This window comes from Dichotomopilus funicola (assembly GCF_033296635.1).
Source record: "Dichotomopilus funicola strain CBS 141.50 unplaced genomic scaffold C8A04scaffold_38, whole genome shotgun sequence".
In the NCBI taxonomy this organism is placed as follows: Eukaryota; Fungi; Ascomycota; class Sordariomycetes; order Sordariales; family Chaetomiaceae; genus Dichotomopilus; species Dichotomopilus funicola.
Genome location: NW_026944059.1, coordinates 167,839 through 184,307, shown reverse-complemented (window position 1 = coordinate 184,307; position 16,469 = coordinate 167,839). Strand labels below are relative to the sequence as shown.

Sequence of the window (16,469 nt, the reverse complement as noted above, 5' to 3'; positions counted from 1 at the left end):
CGGTAATGGGAATGTGAACGAACGGGCTTCTCGGGGTGCTTGGGTACATTTTTCGTGTACAGTAGAAATGGCATTTCTATGAGTGTGTCGTCAACATGTTTTATGTTTAATGCTCATGCTTTGTGGATTTTGTGTGCTGCGTTTATGTGCGAGATGTGCTCTGGCTGCATGTCTGAGCACACTGGCGTTCTTTCTTCACATGCACATGCAGGCTCAAGAAGCCCAATCATCACAAAGCACCATGCAAGCCACCGAAAGAGCCTCAAATATCAGATAACTGCGTTTGATGTTACTCGGGATGTTGTTCTACACGAAAACACTCCAGTCCAACGGCAAAACATAAGTTTCCGCGACTCGCTCCACCTCGCCGACATCAGTATCATCCTCTCTTTATGTATGTATATAGATATCAAAACGACTCCAAGTTGTAAAGGATTCAAAACGCAAACCCACCCTCAGCAATGCAAAATGTCAATTCAATCACAAGTCCCGCCCAACCCGGTTATGCAGTATGTAATGCCTTACCCCGTCTCGTTCTTTTTTACGTTTTCTCGTATGCACCCTTTGAACCAAAAACATGCAGGTGGAAAAAAAGGAGTCAGCCTACCCATGAATTTCCCCGTCCGCCCCGACGCATATTTCTCAGGCTAGAGAGATAGAGGAAAAAGGGGGCGGGTATCAAAGGTGGCCAAGCCAAAGCTGGCAAACAAACAAGAAAAAACATGGAAAACAGATCTATGACGGCCCACCCTCGCACACAACAAAACTCCCAGAGATAAACCATGCACAATTAGCTGCAGCCAAATCCCTGGAGTCGGGTGGCCGGTTGTCTCCTGTTATATCCCCCGAGTAAAGGTCCAGATTTCGCAAAGGAAATAGAAAAGCCCAGCCTGAACCATGATTGTGTGTGGTTATAAAGATGAGGGAGAAAAAGGGAAAGGGTGTGTGCCTGAGAAAAGGCACGTTTAAGTGATCCCACAGACCAACAAGAGCCGATCCTATGTACTTCTTGGTGTCTGCCCCCTTGAAACCCAAGTACACAATGCTGTAAAGGCCAGTGACAAGAAGGCCGCCCAAAAGTAGAAATCATGGCAAAGTTATCGCAGAAAACAGATGGGAAGAAACAATGCTCCATCCTGGCAGGTCCAAGAAAGCATCCTGCGCCATACCAAGCACAATCCCCGAGCTGGGGAAAGTAAGCTCGAGGACCTCGACGGACAATTCCGTTCTCCAAGATCCTAATCCTTGTACGGGTTGGCCGGGAGCAGCGCTATCCGGCTGGTGAAATAACAGCTGACCGCATGTTTTCTGGAACCAAATTCGGAGGGCGCGGGTCAAAACACAAGGCCGTTCAAGGTGGGAGGAGTCCAACAAGATCCGTGAGGTAAGTGCCAGCTTAGACACACCAGGCTGGCACACTGCTCGGCATGACGGGCCTCAAGACTACCTCTTCATGGTCGAGCGGTCCAGCGCTGTCAATAGCTCGGGCCGCTCCTTGAGCAGCTCACTGGCATCAGCAAAGGTAAACCATTTGCGCTCACGCTTGTCCCTCTCAGGCCAATCAACCTCTTCACTCGTGACGGTCGCTTCGTAGAAACGGTAGAGAGAGGCGGCCTTCTCTTTGGTGGAATCTTTGCCGCCTTTCCCATCTTTGCTCTTAGATGAAGACGAGGAAGAGGACGACGACGCTTTCTTCCGTGGCCGTGTGTCGTGAATGTCGCCGAGGTCGTAGTCGATCTGGATGCAAATGCCGGCCTCTTCCCAGGCTTCACGAATCGCGGCCTCGTGGCATTCTTCGTCCAACTCCCAACCGCCTTTGGGTAATACCCAACCCTTACGCCGTGTTGACTGGATGAGCATTACAAACGATTTGTCTGCCGTTAACGGTACTACGCCGGCGACCAGGCGTTCGCCTTTCGTATTGTATCCTGCGAGAGGGAAAGGGAAGGGGCAGAAGTCAGTTTTTGAGTTGCGCGGTGCGTAACTTTCCCCAAGCTTCACCACTCATCTGTTTTCTTCTGCTCGCCTCCTTTGTTTCTCTCGCCCTATCTCCTCTCCTCTTCACAGGTGAGGGTTCGACTCACTCTGATTATTCCTCCCAGTCCGCGACTCCATTGAACGGCCATTCCCATTTGTCGCCATCTTTCTCTGATTCAAGGTTGTTGCTTGGCGACTGGCAGCGGGGCTGTGATGTGTCCGAGAGGACAGGTCTTGACAAAGATGGTTTGAATTGGGTCGTGAAGTTCCAAACGGCTCGGTAGTCGAAGGGTACCAGCTGTAGAACAGGAGGGAATGCGAGTTGTCCTTTAACAAGCGGAAGACAGCATGGTCATGGCTTGAGTTTGGCGTCAGGGGTAAGCGGTGTGTTTTCCGGAAGACCGGGGTGGCTGTCGCCGCAATTCACCGGTAGGGGTCCGTGGCGGGGATATATAGTTTAGGGGGTTCGTTCGGAATCGGGGCGGAACGCGAGTGCAAGCCAGCGGGTATTGAAGTATCGGAAAGGGTCGAGGGGTTCAATAAAGGCTGGCAAGGCTTTTGTCTGTTGGAGTTGAACGAGTGACCGTAGGGGAGGCTTTGTTGCGGCGCAAGGGTCTTGTGCAGGGTGCGATGCGGTCGCGGTCGCTTAGAAGTTGTGGAAAAGGCTAAGGAGAGGTCCAACCCGGGGTGACGTGGTTCGAGAGACGAGATCGAGTCACTCGGAGGGTGGTGAATCCCAATTCGCACGGATGCGGCGGAAAGGCGCAAAATGAATGTTGCGTTGAAACAAAAGTTTCTGGCTCTCAACGCGAACGCGCTTGCCAAGAAGTCACTGCCGGAGGGAACTTGTTGGCGGAAGGCCACATGCAACAGCTCCAGCAAGGTATCTAAAAAACCGTTGAACTACGGAAAGTAGCCCAGATGGAAAAGAAAATAAAGAAGCTAAAAAAGGGGGACAGAAACCGATGCAAGGCTGGGGGATGTGCCGGGTAACCTATGCAAGGCAGGGAGTCTGCGCTTTCCTGGAGATTTGAGGGGTGGGATGAAGGATGAATGATGGTACCAAGGGTCAAGGCGCGCTGCTGGGGCAGGCTAGGCTGTTGGGTCCATCAGCTCGGGAAGGAGGGGCAGGTCCGGGTCCTCGGGGAAATTGGAGTTGGTCTTTATACTTTAGGTACATGTCAGGGAGGAGAGTAAGGTAAACGACAGGGAAAAAATGCGAGCGAAGTCTCTGCTCGGGGCCGGACAAGAGAGGCAAAGAGGGTTAGCAAGCAACACCCTGCAGGCTGACTTGTCTGCTTCCATCTGCGCGTCTGGTGTGCGGGCGGGCAAGCAGGGGTAGCTTCTGGCCAGAGAATCTTCTTCTCGTGGGCACCCCACACGCGGCCGGCGGCGAGATGGTGGCCATGACGGAGACTTGGAAACGTGGGCAGCCAAAGGGTGGATGGGAAGAGCGCAAGGCGTGCAAAAGGCAAGCTCCATCAATGAGAGCTAAAATTTTTGCCAATTCCAGGCGGGCAGTGGGGAGGGGCATGGGGTGATTTGCGTGGGGTACGAAGGGACGTGCCCAGTGGTACCACTTTGGGCTCTTCACTCGTTCTTCCAGAGATCGGTGACCGGGGGTTGACACTGGGGCTTCCGCCTTCCGCGACCGATGCAGCAACGCAGGTTGCATGAGCACTGACGGGGTTCGTTCCTTCCATGACCACGACCTGGAAACTGGACCCGGATTGGCAGTTGCAACCAGTCCGTTGAAACCATCAACAAGCAAGAGTTGGAGTCCAGATCCAGGGAAAGCGGGTGAGAGACCAGGGCCTAGACGGCTAATTGGTCGTCCAAAGTGCATTTTCCTCCTCCTCCTTCATCCTGTCTTTCTTTTGAGAGAGCGGGTGCAGCTGCTTTGCATCTTGCGTGTGCAGGAGGGGTTGACCGAGTCGGGAAAAAACTTGAAGAAAGGCACTAAGTATTTAAGCAGTTAAACCCGAGATGCGGCTGGTCGATGACGCCGGAGGTCCACGGGTGCCACATCAAAATTCCTGTTTGATATTGACCAACACAAAGTCACAGGTACATGAGATTCGAGGTCGTTTGCATCCCAGAAGCATCTTAAGAGTGTTCCCTTGAAAATACCCGGTGCCCGCGAGAATGGTGCCAATCTTTGGTGTTCTTACCGTCCAGTTCTCCTTTCCCCTTTTCCCATGGATGAGTCCAGCCATCGCCACTTCCATGTCATGTCCCTGCAGTCACGTAGCCGAGAGTGCACAGGCCAATCGACATGTTGATGGGCACTCCCGCTGCACTGACGAAACTGGCTCTTGCCTCCACACAACGAAAACTGGCAAGACCACCTACGGCGACCACGCCGTCCGCCGTTCCGGGGTTTAAACAAGATGCCCCCAAAAAGAATTAGTTTCCTCCGGTCATGCATCTATGTTTAATTTGAGGCACTTCTCCGTGACGTTGCTCTTGTTTGCAGCTCCCGCTCAAGTCACGCTCTGACCGTGGTGCTGCACGAAATGCGGGGCAATGACTCCCACCTCTGTAGGAAAGCAACCGGACAGTGGGGGTCAGCCGCTGAGCTGTTCACCTGCCTGGGCATCTGATTCCAACCAACGGCCAATGCCCGAAAGTATCACAGCTACCCGCTCACACTCCCACACGCTTGCGGCTTGTTTTCGTCACCACCCTGCCGTGGCTTCTCTCGTCAGACCACCGGCATTGCCCTCGACATCCTCGCTTTCCTGCACTTTCTCGCGCGCTCTCGCTCCGGACCCCCCCACCCCGCGCTGACTCTACTTGACTCGAACCTCACGCACGGGGTGTTGGACGAACTCGGCGAGGTCGGGTGATCTCAACGCGGCAACTCGGCACCAGCACCAACACCGATTCCAAACTCCCGTGTCGCTTCTCCAGCTTTCAACCCCTCAGGTTTCACTGCTCTGTGGTTCTGCAAGGCAAACCGGGCCCGGTGCCTTCTTTTCTCTGCGGCCGGGATCCGAGCCTAGAACTAGCTAACTTGACAGAGCTGGGCAGCCTTGAATACCAGTAACCACAGACCCCGGAAATCACGCCGCGCAAGGCCGACTCATTCCTGCAGCCTTGCTAGGGAGCGCGAGAGGACACTTGTTTGTGTTCCCGAGCCGGCGTCTGCTGCCTTCGGACCGGATCAGCCCCTGCTGGCCGACCGTTGGGCCTAGTCCCGTGTTCATCCCCACCAACATCCACGAACTACCTTCCCTGAACATCGAGACTAACCGGTGGCTGCATCTTCGACACTCAACTTCGTCTGTCCGGGTTCCGGTGTCTGGCTGTCCGGATTTCGACCCGCCCTTTTGACGCCCGCGCCCGAACGGCTGCCGTGTCCCTTACGCCTCGTCCCGGCTCCGGAGAAGATCGGGCTGACCCCATATATCCCCCGCCCCGGTTTGAGGTTCCACCAGCTCGGGCGGTATGGAAACGGCAGGCACAAATATGCGGACCCCTGGCGGGGTTGCAGCGCCGTACTCATTCCTTTTTCCAATCGGTGAGTCCCGACATTTCAAACCATCTCACCCAACCATTCGGGCCATGTGCGTCAACGGCACGTTTTCGTTGGCCAGTTTGGCCTAGCGGCCACGCGATCTCCTCCCGCATTCTGCACCCAGTGGGATGCCGTGCTGCCCCCGATCGCATGTCACCCGTTCTGGGGTTGAGGAGTCCACCTGAGATCCATCCAAGGCGATATCCCACGCTGAACCAACGCTGTCCCTTTTTCATCAGTCAGAGTTTCAGCTGCCGCAGCGACAGCGGCCCAAAACACCACAATCCCGTGCGTCCAAGACAAGGGGTATTACGTTTTGAGGAAATGCCGTCTCACTCCCCAATGGTTCCTTTTCTGTCACATGTTCTTTTTCTTGAGCCAGATAGTGATGCCTCTGTGTAACGGCTGGAAAAGGGGGTGTGTTTGTTTGCATGCCGTGCATCATCCCCATCCCCCTTTTCTAGCGAGCATCCAAAGACACATCGGCTCTGTACACTCTTTTACTTTTTTTTTCTATGGCTTCTCAGAAGAAACCACACCGCCCATACTGACCCGTAACGCAATAATTAGGATACAGCAACTCTTCTGAGTGCGGGTACTGCCGCAGCACTCGCAGTGGTCAGTCCACAAAGCGTGAATGTTCCCCGTCCCAGCCATCCTCATGAACGCAACACAAACGTTGATGTATCTCCCCCATGTAAAATCTCCGAGACTGCCTTTTTTTTTCCACGAATCTGGCTAGTCTTCGAAACATCCCCCACTTGTTGATCCCAACTTGAGGTGGATGTCTTTGGATGAGAGGTTCCCTTGTCAACACCAGCCACGTATGCCTCCAAGGGAGTGAGTGTCTAACCCATCGCATCTCCCAGGTTATTCATACTATGCCATAGCAACATCCCTGACACCGGCCTTCTACCAAAAACTTGTCGACCGGTGCTGGAGACGCTCTGGTACCCTCTTGTACCGGCCGAATCAGAAACATTCGTGTTGCCCACATTATACGCTGCGTCTGGACTCGACCGAGTTCAAGCCCACCAAGGATCAGCGCCAGGCCGTCAACCGATTCAACCATCACATCATCGGGGATACTTATGCCAGGGAAGCCGCTCGAGTACACCCACGAAGCCGAGCGGAGAAACGGAAACGGCATAATATCTTCGATCTTGTCGAAAGGATTCACGAACCCGAAGCCGAGGCCCTCAAATCCCCTCCATCCCCGGATCACCGTCTCACAGTCACATTGGAGCCCGATACGTTCACCGAGGAGAAATACGCCATCTTCGAAAACTACCAACGTATCGTCCACCACGAACCCCCTGACAATATCTCCCAACAAGGGTTCAAGCGATTTTTATGCAACTCGCCCTTAAGTCGGGGGTCCATGGTCGGCCCGGACGGGAAGGAGCGGCCGCTAGGGTCTTTTCATCAGTGCTACCGGATCGACGGGGAGTTGGTCGCTATCGGCGTTCTCGACCTCTTACCGGACTGTGTTAGCGCGGTGTACTTCCTTTACCACGAGTCGATCCACTGGCTGAATCCTGGCAAGCTAGGCGCACTCCGAGAGATTGCCCTGGCCCGTGAAGCAGGTTACCGTTGGTGGTACCCCGGGTATTATGTACATAACTGTGCCAAGATGCGGTACAAGATTGAGTACAAGCCGCAGTATGTTCTGGACCCGGAAGATCTACAATGGTATCTACTCGACAAAAACGCCCTTGAGCGGTTTGATAAGAGCCACTATGTCTGCTTCTCATCCAAGGAGGAGGAGGAGAAGGAGGGCCAACCAAAAGTCCAGGACGATATTAGTAAAGGGGATGGCGTCGGACAAGGCACACACCAGACCGACAGCCAGCACCCGCCTGAATCCTCCGTCGTCGACGCGACCGTGTCAGCCCAAGATAGCACTGCCTACTCACCAACCGTAGCACCCGCGGAGGAAGAAGACGGTGATGAGGACACGCAGGCAACAGAAGAAAGCGCCGATAAGGATGGAGAAGGGGCTGGAGAGAAAGAGGAAGACGACGAGGCCTTCCTTTTACTCTCCAACATGCCGGGGATTCCATCCCTTGCGGATATTCAACAGGTCAACATGGACAATATGGTGATACGATCCGACTTCTCGGACAACCTCATCATCGCTTCGCATCTCGTCATCTGGGACACGGAAAACGTGGCGCAGTTTGGCTCGCTTAAGTCCCGCATCGCCGAGCTGGTCGCAGCCGTTGGGCCTGACCTACGCCAAGAGATCTGTATCGACTTTCGGAAGAGGTCTTCCTAGGAGCTTCTGGGTGACGGTGGTGTTGAGTGACTGCTCCCAGGTAGTTGTTGCATGGGGGAGAAGGTACCAGTGTACATACGCAGTACATTCACGAACGTAGATAAAAGGCTGGCTAGGGGTGGATCTACGGTGGTTTAGGTATTGATATCACGGGGCTTGTTTCGGGAGGAAAGAGGGTGTGAAGTTAACTTAGCGAACTCGCCACGGGTGGGAGGAGTATGGGCGGACCGGGTGAGACCGGGCGATCTCGCGTGTTTCTCCCATGCGGCCTGGCAACTTCTTCAGCGGCTAAGGCGGTAAGCAGGGAGAGCAGGTTTGAAAACTTGGTGGCTGGAATATGGTTAACGTTAGTGATTGGTAAAGTGGATAACAAGCACGCGATATCAAGTCAGGATAGGGAGAACAGCGAAAAAAATATGAAGCGAAAGACAAGAAGAAAAATCGACGACAGCAACCTCGGTCGACAGATCGGGAAAGTGATGGTAATGTCCTATTGCCTCCTTGGGACGCCTGCTGGCTCCTCTCCACTCCCCCTTGTTGGCTCGGTCAGACAAGCGGTTGGTCCAAGCCACGTGGGGGTCGATTTTGGTGTTGTTTACTTTGCCAAAAGGGGCTTCTTGTCGTGTGACTCTAGAAACTCAACGCCGAGAATCCTGACATGGTGGGTTGGGGCTGACGAGCAGGTCTCAGTTTCGCTGCAACTTGGTGATCCTTCCATATGCAAGAGGGGAGTCAGAGTGAGAGGGCGATTGCGTACCTTTTGCGGTTTTGATATGTCGTTGGGTGCTGTTGGGTTGTGGTTTAATTAATTTGAGGCTTTTTTTTCTCTCTCTTCCTTCGTGTGTGCGCGTGAGACTGAGACACGGGGAGTGGTGGCAAAGAAGGATTTGGGTGGTTGGGCTCCGGGAGAGAGAAGGTTTGGGCTGGGACGGCAACTCGGTCTTGGGGGATGCCGAAATCGTGGGGGGTCTACAAGACGGCAGAGCTTTTGGCTTCATCTTGCCACTGTGAGTCCCGAATATGCAGCAAGAGGTTGGGCTTCCCCAGATGGACGTCCCATCTTGAACTCAGGCACGAAACCACCCGCTTCGCCTCTGCTTTGCCTAATCATGGGTTGAGCCCTGACACAGATCCTCTTACATGACGGCCACACAGGTGTTTAACACACATGGTAAGTAGCCTACCGCGGAAACTGATCACATGTGGGTTGGACCGCTTTTTTGACCCGCATGGCCCGGACAACACCATCGATTCAACACGATATATTGGCTACTTTTCTATGCGCAATGAATGCACAAGCCCTTTGAATATACAAGCTCGCAATTGCCCTGTTCGACAGTTGTACCTTCAATGCGCCCAGCCGAGATTTGCGCGCGGTGGATCTGTTGAACCCTTACAAACCGGTCGTTTGGATCTGGTTCAACACGCCTCCTTCGTGACGGCTTCGACGCCTCGATCTAGGCCTTGTGCGCCTGGTTTGTTTATTGCAAGGCGATCTCGTTGACTTGGTAGGTCTCTACAGCCTTTTCTAGCTTACGCCATATTAGGCGCGAGACTGAACTATCGTGATCATGTTGGCCTACAAGATCCCGCAACCTTTTAGCATCCTTGCCTGAATGCGGTGTTGAAACTACCACGTTAGGCGGCCCGTTTGACGGTTGGATAGTATTGGAGGGCCCTGAATTAGGGTTATCTATCGCCGGATTGCTAGTATTGGCTGACTTGTTGGAGTTCTCGAATACGAGATGGTTGTTCAGGGGCTTCTGGATGTTGATGTGCCATAATCCAGTCCCACGCCACCCAGATGTGATGTTCCGTACGGTCAGAGCCGCCTTGCGAGCCTTGACTAGGCATAGTAACATCTTCTGTTTGTTCGCGACCGAGTTGTCGGCTAGGGTGGCGTTTCCGTTGAATAGGTTCCGGTAGGCGTGCTTAAGCGGCGAGAACACTGCAACACATGCGAGCTATGTGGTGGTAACCAGACGCATTGGGTGTTGTCCCTAAAACAGAGGTTCATGAAATCGGTAACTTTAGGGCTATTATTGCCATGTAATTAACCAACCCCCTCTCAAGCTTGCTTGTTTCCTCCTAGCTCACTCTCCATCTCATCGTCACTGTCTGGTTTATCCTTGGCCTCCGTCGTATTCTTAATGTCCGTTTTATCCGTGGTGTCCGTCTTGCCCTCAATGCCCGTTTTCTCCTAACCCTCCAACTCCTCTAAGTCTTTCAGCTCCTAGGTAACCATCTCATATCTCCCAAGGAGGGTTTGGAAGTCCCGCGGCTCCGGATCCTGGAGTATACCGATCTCGTTACACCGCGGGCACAGGTGATCTGGGACCGGGACGAGCAGGCGTATTGCGTCCGCCACTTTACGCTCAACCCATAGGACGGTCCCGATGAGCAGCACGCGTCTTGATATCCTTAAGCACAGTCTCGTTGTCATCTGACGAGGGGTCTATTCTCCGTCTGTGTTTAATGGCGCGAACGGTAGAGAGGATAAGGTTCTCGGTATTTCCCTCTTCTATCACTTTCTTATATCCTCCTATGGCATCCCTTTTCTTCTCTAGTCTCTTCTTCAAGTTATCCGCTTTTTTTATAAGCCGCTCGAGTTGGGCCTTCCGAAGGTCAGTGTTTTTGCCGGAAGGTAGGGTATCCATCTGGAGGGAGACAAAGAGTTAATTGAGTTCAGACAATAATATATGGAACATAGACAATGAAACACAGGAATCACTCTTACCTTGCTGCCCGGCGGCTTTTGGGATGACGGTGATTGACTCAGACTGTGAACGATGGTAGATGAGACGGTGGGTTGCTGTGGTGCTTGGTCTGGTTCAAGTTAGTTCGGCTTGGTTTCGTCCTTGGAAGATATCATGTGAGAAGAAGAACTAGGGAGAGTCGCTCCTTCGCTAGTTCCTCTTATATACAACTTCAAACCCTCATCAAGTGGAAGGAATCACCGGGCAGGTCCTCTCGTGTCACTTTGATTAGCTGATCAACCCTCTCCATCCATCAGTTCGTACATTTGGGGCAGGAAACATGGCACGGCCTTTAATGAACTATTTGTTGGAGGTTGTCCTTGAGTCAACATCCATGATCAACAATCGCCGTTGTGTTGGATCGCGTGGTTGGCTCCTTGGTATGAAGATCGTTCCGGCCATTATCTTGTTCTAACGGCAATGTTAGCCTTGAGTACTGGACCGGGTTTCATGTGGCGTTTAGGCTCTAGGTGAACGATGCCAAGCTTACTACCTAGACTGGAGGGGGATGGGACAAGAGTTGAGTTACTTACATGTTGAGCTGCCTACCCTAGCTCAACTCGGTTCGGAGCTGGCGCGAGGATGCCGTGGGATACATGGGATCAATTGACGGGCCCCCAACAAACTCGAATGACCAGATTAAGATTTCAAGGACTCCATAACGCATGAACCCCTTGATGCGCAATGGGGGTGTCTTAAGGCGGAGCCCGCACCTCAGGGGGCACCTTCCTTGAATGCAAGCCATCGAAGTTGAGGGGTTCCTGCCCTTTGTCTAAACACGCTGAATCTAGAAGCAACTTTCAACCAATAGAAATAGTCCCAGTGCACAATTAATTTCACCTCTTTGCACCGCATTTGGGTATAGCTCAAGTCCTCCACGCCGCCTCTGTTAATTGGATCGGTGTTGAGTAAACACCTGAACCAAGCATGGCCATATGGTCCAATACACCAGCACCTGATGTCTGAGTTTAATGTTGCTCTCAACTGCAATGCACGCTGTCTCTATTGACCTTGGATGCATCAAGGTTGCCGGAAAAACGCCAAACCTGTCACTCGCGCTTTCGAGCTCCTGTACAGTCGCCCTTCCCTCGTCGTTTACTCATAGTGCCTCGGCAACGGGCCTCGATCAAGCAACATCCACCGGAGAGCTTTGGATCTCAAAGGCCGGTTCTTGCCGTATCGAGGTGTCGACGCGCATCAACGGGGAAGTGCCAACGAGCGAGCAGTTCGACCCCAGCATCATAATGGCTGTCAGTAGCTTCTCGGCAGATTGCCCGGTATGTCGTCCCTTGTCAACCTCGGAAGCCTCATGACAGTATTAATCGAAGTGGGTAGGTTTGGACGCTCCTAGGAATCAAACTCCGAACAAACCATGCTGCCCAAGACCAGCCAGACCGATGCCATTCTGAGGCTTCATATTTTCTGGGTCACCCCGACCTATCGTCCGAAATGATAGCTCCTTCAAGTGTCCCACAAGGCCAGTTCCAAAGCTTAAGATGCGAAATCAACTACTGTTTTGCGTCGCCCAAAAAAATCGCCGTCCTGAAAACGCGAAGCCCAGCCGATAGTCCAGAAGCCGCTCCAATGCACACTCATAGCCTTCGAAGGAACCCCAAGCGAAGTACAAGGGCGAAGATTGCCCATGAAGCAGCTGATACCCCAAGCAAGCCCTTGCCAACCCCCAAGACTCCTGAGCAGGAGCAAAAGGATATCGAATCACTCGTAGCGGATGCCATTTCTGAAATGGGCCGCCTGCTGGATTTTGCTTTTCGGAAACTTCTAGGTATCAGGGGGGCGTCACCTGGAATGCGGACCTTGAGAAACTCAATATCTCCCTCCTTGATCGATATCGCGCCGGCTGTCTGGGACCTAAAATATCTCCGGGTGAGCTTATCCGATGACGCTTTGATGTTTATTACTGACCGTAGATAAGACGATGTCCACACACGCACAAGTAATTCCATCTATTGCTTCCGGGCTTGTTCGGTTGAAAGGGGCTCGGTCGGCGAGCCTTAGAAGAAAACTGAGCATCTTAGTCCGCCGGGGAGTAGAAGCGGACGGGGAAGCCACGGTTGAGAATCGCTTATGGTTGTTGTGCCAGAACCGAATACAACCAGAACCGATCAAGAAATTTTCATGGGCGATCCAAACGAACAAAAATACCATCAAAACAATACCAGGTCTAGAAGCTTGCGCTGAGATGTTGCTGGGGGAACCATCGTTGTACATGGAAGATTGTGATAGTATTCCACTCACCGGCTTAGACGATTCCGACCCTAGCGAGTTGGACCCTAGCGAGTTGGACCCGGCGGAGTACGATGACCAGTATGAGGTTTTCTACGAAGACTTCGAAACCGGGGTCGACGAGTGGGCAAACGTTGAATCAGATGAATTTTATACATCGGATATCGAGGCACCATCATCAAACGGCGTCTTGCAAAGCTCCGAAGGTGACTACTTCTACACCGATGGGCAAGGAAACGTCATTCCCGTTGAGAAACAGGATGTCTCAGAATACCAACCAGATGAGTGGGTATCTCCTCACAAACTGGAAGAATGTGATGATTTTAGCGAAGACTGGGAAGAAGAAATAGAGGAGGATGTGGATGAGGTTGAAGAAAACGGATATCATATGTACGACGAAGACTGGGCCTTCGACCCACCAATGTACCCTCACGAATGAAACCACCGGCCAGCACAATCAACCCAACGCCTCGTTCCAAAACAGCGTTACTAGACGCAGACCCGATCGGTATTCCAACGAAATAAAAGAACACGCTTGTTGACCTCCCCGACCCACTCATCCTGTCGAAAATATCGATCAAAGGTTTGTGGATGTCCAATCAGTGATATCCCACCGCTCCGGCCCGCCTTTAAATTCGCCATACTCTAACTCGCTGCACCATCGAAAGCCCTTCAATTAACTTCCGCTTAAGCAGACGGATGCCGACCCAAAGAAGATACCAATTCGATTCAAGATTGTACCGAGGAATTGGGCTTCGCCTTTACTTCTTCCCTGCCGGTTTCTTCTTCTCCTTCTTCTTCTTCTGCTCTGGTTTCAATGTCGCAAAGTGGATGTACCATATAAAGACACACTGAAGGATGATGGCGATAAGGGCGACGATGAGGATAGTAAATAGGATGGGTTGGTCGTTAAGGGTTGCGACAGCCTGCGGTGTGGCGCCGATTTTGGCAAAAAAGTCAAACTGACCCATCTTCTCGGCGATGGTGGTGTTGCTGATGCGACCGGACGGCGAGGGTGAAAGGACTTGAGGGTGAAAATTATTTAGTTGGTCGAAATGTCCGCCAGTGGGGGTATTAACTTAAGACAGTCGCCCGCGGCCAGCCCGGGAAATGTAATCGAGGTCGATTAGAGGTCGAAAAGAGGAAATTTGGTACTATTACAATATGCTGTCGGAATGGAAAAGGACGGGAAAAGGAAATGGGAGTGAGGGCGCAAAAGAAATGTGAGAAATGGCTGGCTGCTTGAAGTGGTCAGATGAAACTGGGGGCGTCACAAATGTCGTTGACTTCAACAACAAGCAACGAGCTCCTACCCCTGTCAACGCCCACCAGTCACGGAGCAGATCTCGAAATGCGGGTCAGATCTGGGGTCGTATTGGGTCTGCGTCGGCGCCAAAGGACTCGGGAGGTGTTTCAGACATGCCCCAGAGTCGAGCAAGGTGAGGTGTTTATGTAAGCCCAGCGCAAATGGTTCTGTTCTGTCACTTGGTGCTCATCATTCCGATGTCGACATAACGTTAGATGCCGACTCAAATCTGAACAAATGCAGGTTGCTCTCCCAAAAAACACCCGTTGCAGAGAGAAGCTTAGAGTTCCCTTGGGATCACATGATACTACACGTGATTAAGTAGAAGGTGGGGTCGCATTGCGTGGGGCAGGCCAATTGAGCGCCCGAAGAATGAGGCCACACTAATTTTACCCCCCCAAGTGAACATGGGCCCAAAAAAATTGCTGGGCCGTCTGAAGGTGTGAGCCGCAGCCCACGGGATATTCGACGTGCCGACTGATCGAACCAGAATCCCCCGCGCGGCCGCCCCGACCTTTGTCGACCACCAACCACCAGCGAGCGGGGCGCGGTTGAGTCAATTGAGCGCCAAAGCGATGAGCGTAGCACGTCCGGCCGCCAGGAGGCTCGTTTCCGGGTCCCTCGCTGCGGCACCACGTGCTGCGTGCGCTGGTCCTTTGGCGGCGGTAGCTTCGACAACGACGACGACACCGACGACAACATCTCCAATAGGCACACCAAGAGCAGGAACGATACCAACGACAGCATGTCACCAACTCTCCTTCGTCCACCGGTTCCATAGCTCACCACAGCTGTCGGCGAGACGGCGGCCACGGTTTGCGAATGTGCGGGCGTCGGACATGGGTCTGATGAACGAGGAGCAAGTCGACAAGTTCACAAAGAAAAAATTCCCCAAATACCGCGAGGAGGAGTTGGAGGTGCTGCGGGAGAGATACTCGCCGGAACAGTATGCGGCCATCGAGGCCGGTGAGGCGGCCGTCGACCCGCGCGATTTGACGGTGCAGGGCCGCCTGCGGTTCGACCCTTACCGGCTGCCGTACATCGACGACTTTGCCGAGTCGCAGGCCGTCATTGACAAGCCGCCGAGGAAGGAACTGCCGCCGGACCCGAACGCGAGGTTCATGGACCTGGACGAATTTACCAAGGACTTGATCAACTGGGTGGACGAGTTCCCGGACGGCGAGGAAACGGGGACGCTCAAGAAGCTGGAGGACTTTTTGCCGGAGGAGTCGAAGCACCTGCCCGAGATACAATGGCCGCGCGAGCTGCGCGAGAAGGTGCACAAGGACTACCAGGCGTACCTAACGGACCAAACCAACAAGGAAGCGAAGAAGAATGAAGCCAACGCGGGGTTGGAGAAGAATGAAGGCAGCATCACGAGCACTGACGTCCTGAAGTACATCCTGGAGCGGTCAGCGATGACGGACGGCAACCGCAAGACCGATACGTCGATGGCGCGGGGCCTGCCGCGCAAGATTCCCGGCGTGTCGGGCAAGTACATCAAAGCGATCGACCCGGCGGACGAAGGGCTGGACGACACGGGTCTGTACCAGGAGCTGAAGAAGCGCACGGGGCTGAAGATGCGGGATATCATGGATCTCAAGACCAAGCAGCTCGTGGTGCGCATCGTGTCGAACCAGACGCGTCTGGGCAAGATCCGCAAGTTCAGCATCATGTGCATCTCGGGTAACGGCAACGGCTGGCTCGGCTTGGGTCAGGCCAAGGCGGCTGAGCTGGTCGACGCCTCGATTAAGGCCCGCCAATTGGCCATCCTCAACATGAAGCCGATCCGTCGGTACGAGAACCGGACCATCTACGGTACGGTTTCCGCCAAGGTCTCGGGCACCATTGTCAACATTGAAGCCCGTCCGCCAGGTACATATCCCTCATTTATCCTTCCCCCCTTCTTCCCTTTGTATTCGATTTTGTATTTGGAAACGAAACCAAACCACAAATCAACTAACACTCCCCCAACAGGCTTCGGTCTCCGCGTGCCGCACCGCATCTTCGAGATGTGCCGTGCGGCCGGCATCACCGACCTATCCGCCAACATCCCACGCTCGCGCAACCCCATGAACCAGGTCAAGGCCGCCTACTGGGCGCTCACGAACCAGCCGGACCCGGAGCAGATTGCCATCGGCCGCGGCAAGAAGCTGGTCGACGCGCGCAAGGTGTACTATGGCGGTGCTGTGTACTAATCTGGGAGGCAGGCGGTAGGGTTGCTTGTGTGTTCAGGGATTAAACCTTGGGGGGCCGGCGGGTTCATAACGGGGCTACAAAAGGAATTTGGTGTTGGAGGCTAGGGGAACTGGGGAAATGAGCCATGAAAGTTGCAGGAGAGATGATGATAGACCTCCACTGTACACTGTAGAATCTTTGTATAAACAG

The 16,469-nt window shown here is 53.4% G+C and overlaps 5 protein-coding genes across 5 annotated transcripts; 3 read left to right on the top strand and 2 right to left on the bottom strand.

The window, feature by feature from the left end:
- Positions 1–1,443: 1,443 nt before the first annotated feature.
- Positions 1,444–2,142, bottom strand: C8A04DRAFT_12802 (NUDIX hydrolase domain-like protein; the record flags this gene model as incomplete). The annotated part of the gene is made up of 2 exons (XM_062777464.1): positions 1,444–1,928; positions 2,085–2,142. The coding sequence occupies 2 exons, from the start codon at positions 2,140–2,142 to the stop codon at positions 1,444–1,446; spliced, it is 543 nt and encodes a 180-aa protein (XP_062636352.1).
- A 3,306-nt stretch (positions 2,143–5,448) lies between these two features.
- C8A04DRAFT_12772 (arginine-tRNA-protein transferase) lies at positions 5,449–7,775 on the top strand (the record flags this gene model as incomplete). The annotated part of the gene is made up of 4 exons (XM_062777454.1): positions 5,449–5,500; positions 6,068–6,130; positions 6,367–7,382; positions 7,452–7,775. The coding sequence occupies 4 exons, from the start codon at positions 5,449–5,451 to the stop codon at positions 7,773–7,775; spliced, it is 1,455 nt and encodes a 484-aa protein (XP_062636351.1).
- A 4,956-nt stretch (positions 7,776–12,731) lies between these two features.
- C8A04DRAFT_29379 (uncharacterized protein) lies at positions 12,732–13,214 on the top strand (the record flags this gene model as incomplete). Its single annotated transcript, XM_062780991.1, has 1 exon — positions 12,732–13,214. The coding sequence occupies one exon, from the start codon at positions 12,732–12,734 to the stop codon at positions 13,212–13,214; it is 483 nt and encodes a 160-aa protein (XP_062636350.1).
- A 322-nt stretch (positions 13,215–13,536) lies between these two features.
- C8A04DRAFT_29378 (uncharacterized protein) lies at positions 13,537–13,746 on the bottom strand (the record flags this gene model as incomplete). The annotated part of the gene is made up of 1 exon (XM_062780990.1): positions 13,537–13,746. One exon carries the CDS (start codon positions 13,744–13,746, stop codon positions 13,537–13,539), a length of 210 nt encoding a protein of 69 aa, XP_062636349.1.
- A 910-nt stretch (positions 13,747–14,656) lies between these two features.
- Positions 14,657–16,279, top strand: C8A04DRAFT_37851 (uncharacterized protein; the record flags this gene model as incomplete). The annotated part of the gene is made up of 2 exons (XM_062784025.1): positions 14,657–15,956; positions 16,059–16,279. 2 exons carry the CDS (start codon positions 14,657–14,659, stop codon positions 16,277–16,279), a joined length of 1,521 nt encoding a protein of 506 aa, XP_062636348.1.
- Positions 16,280–16,469: the final 190 nt, after the last annotated feature.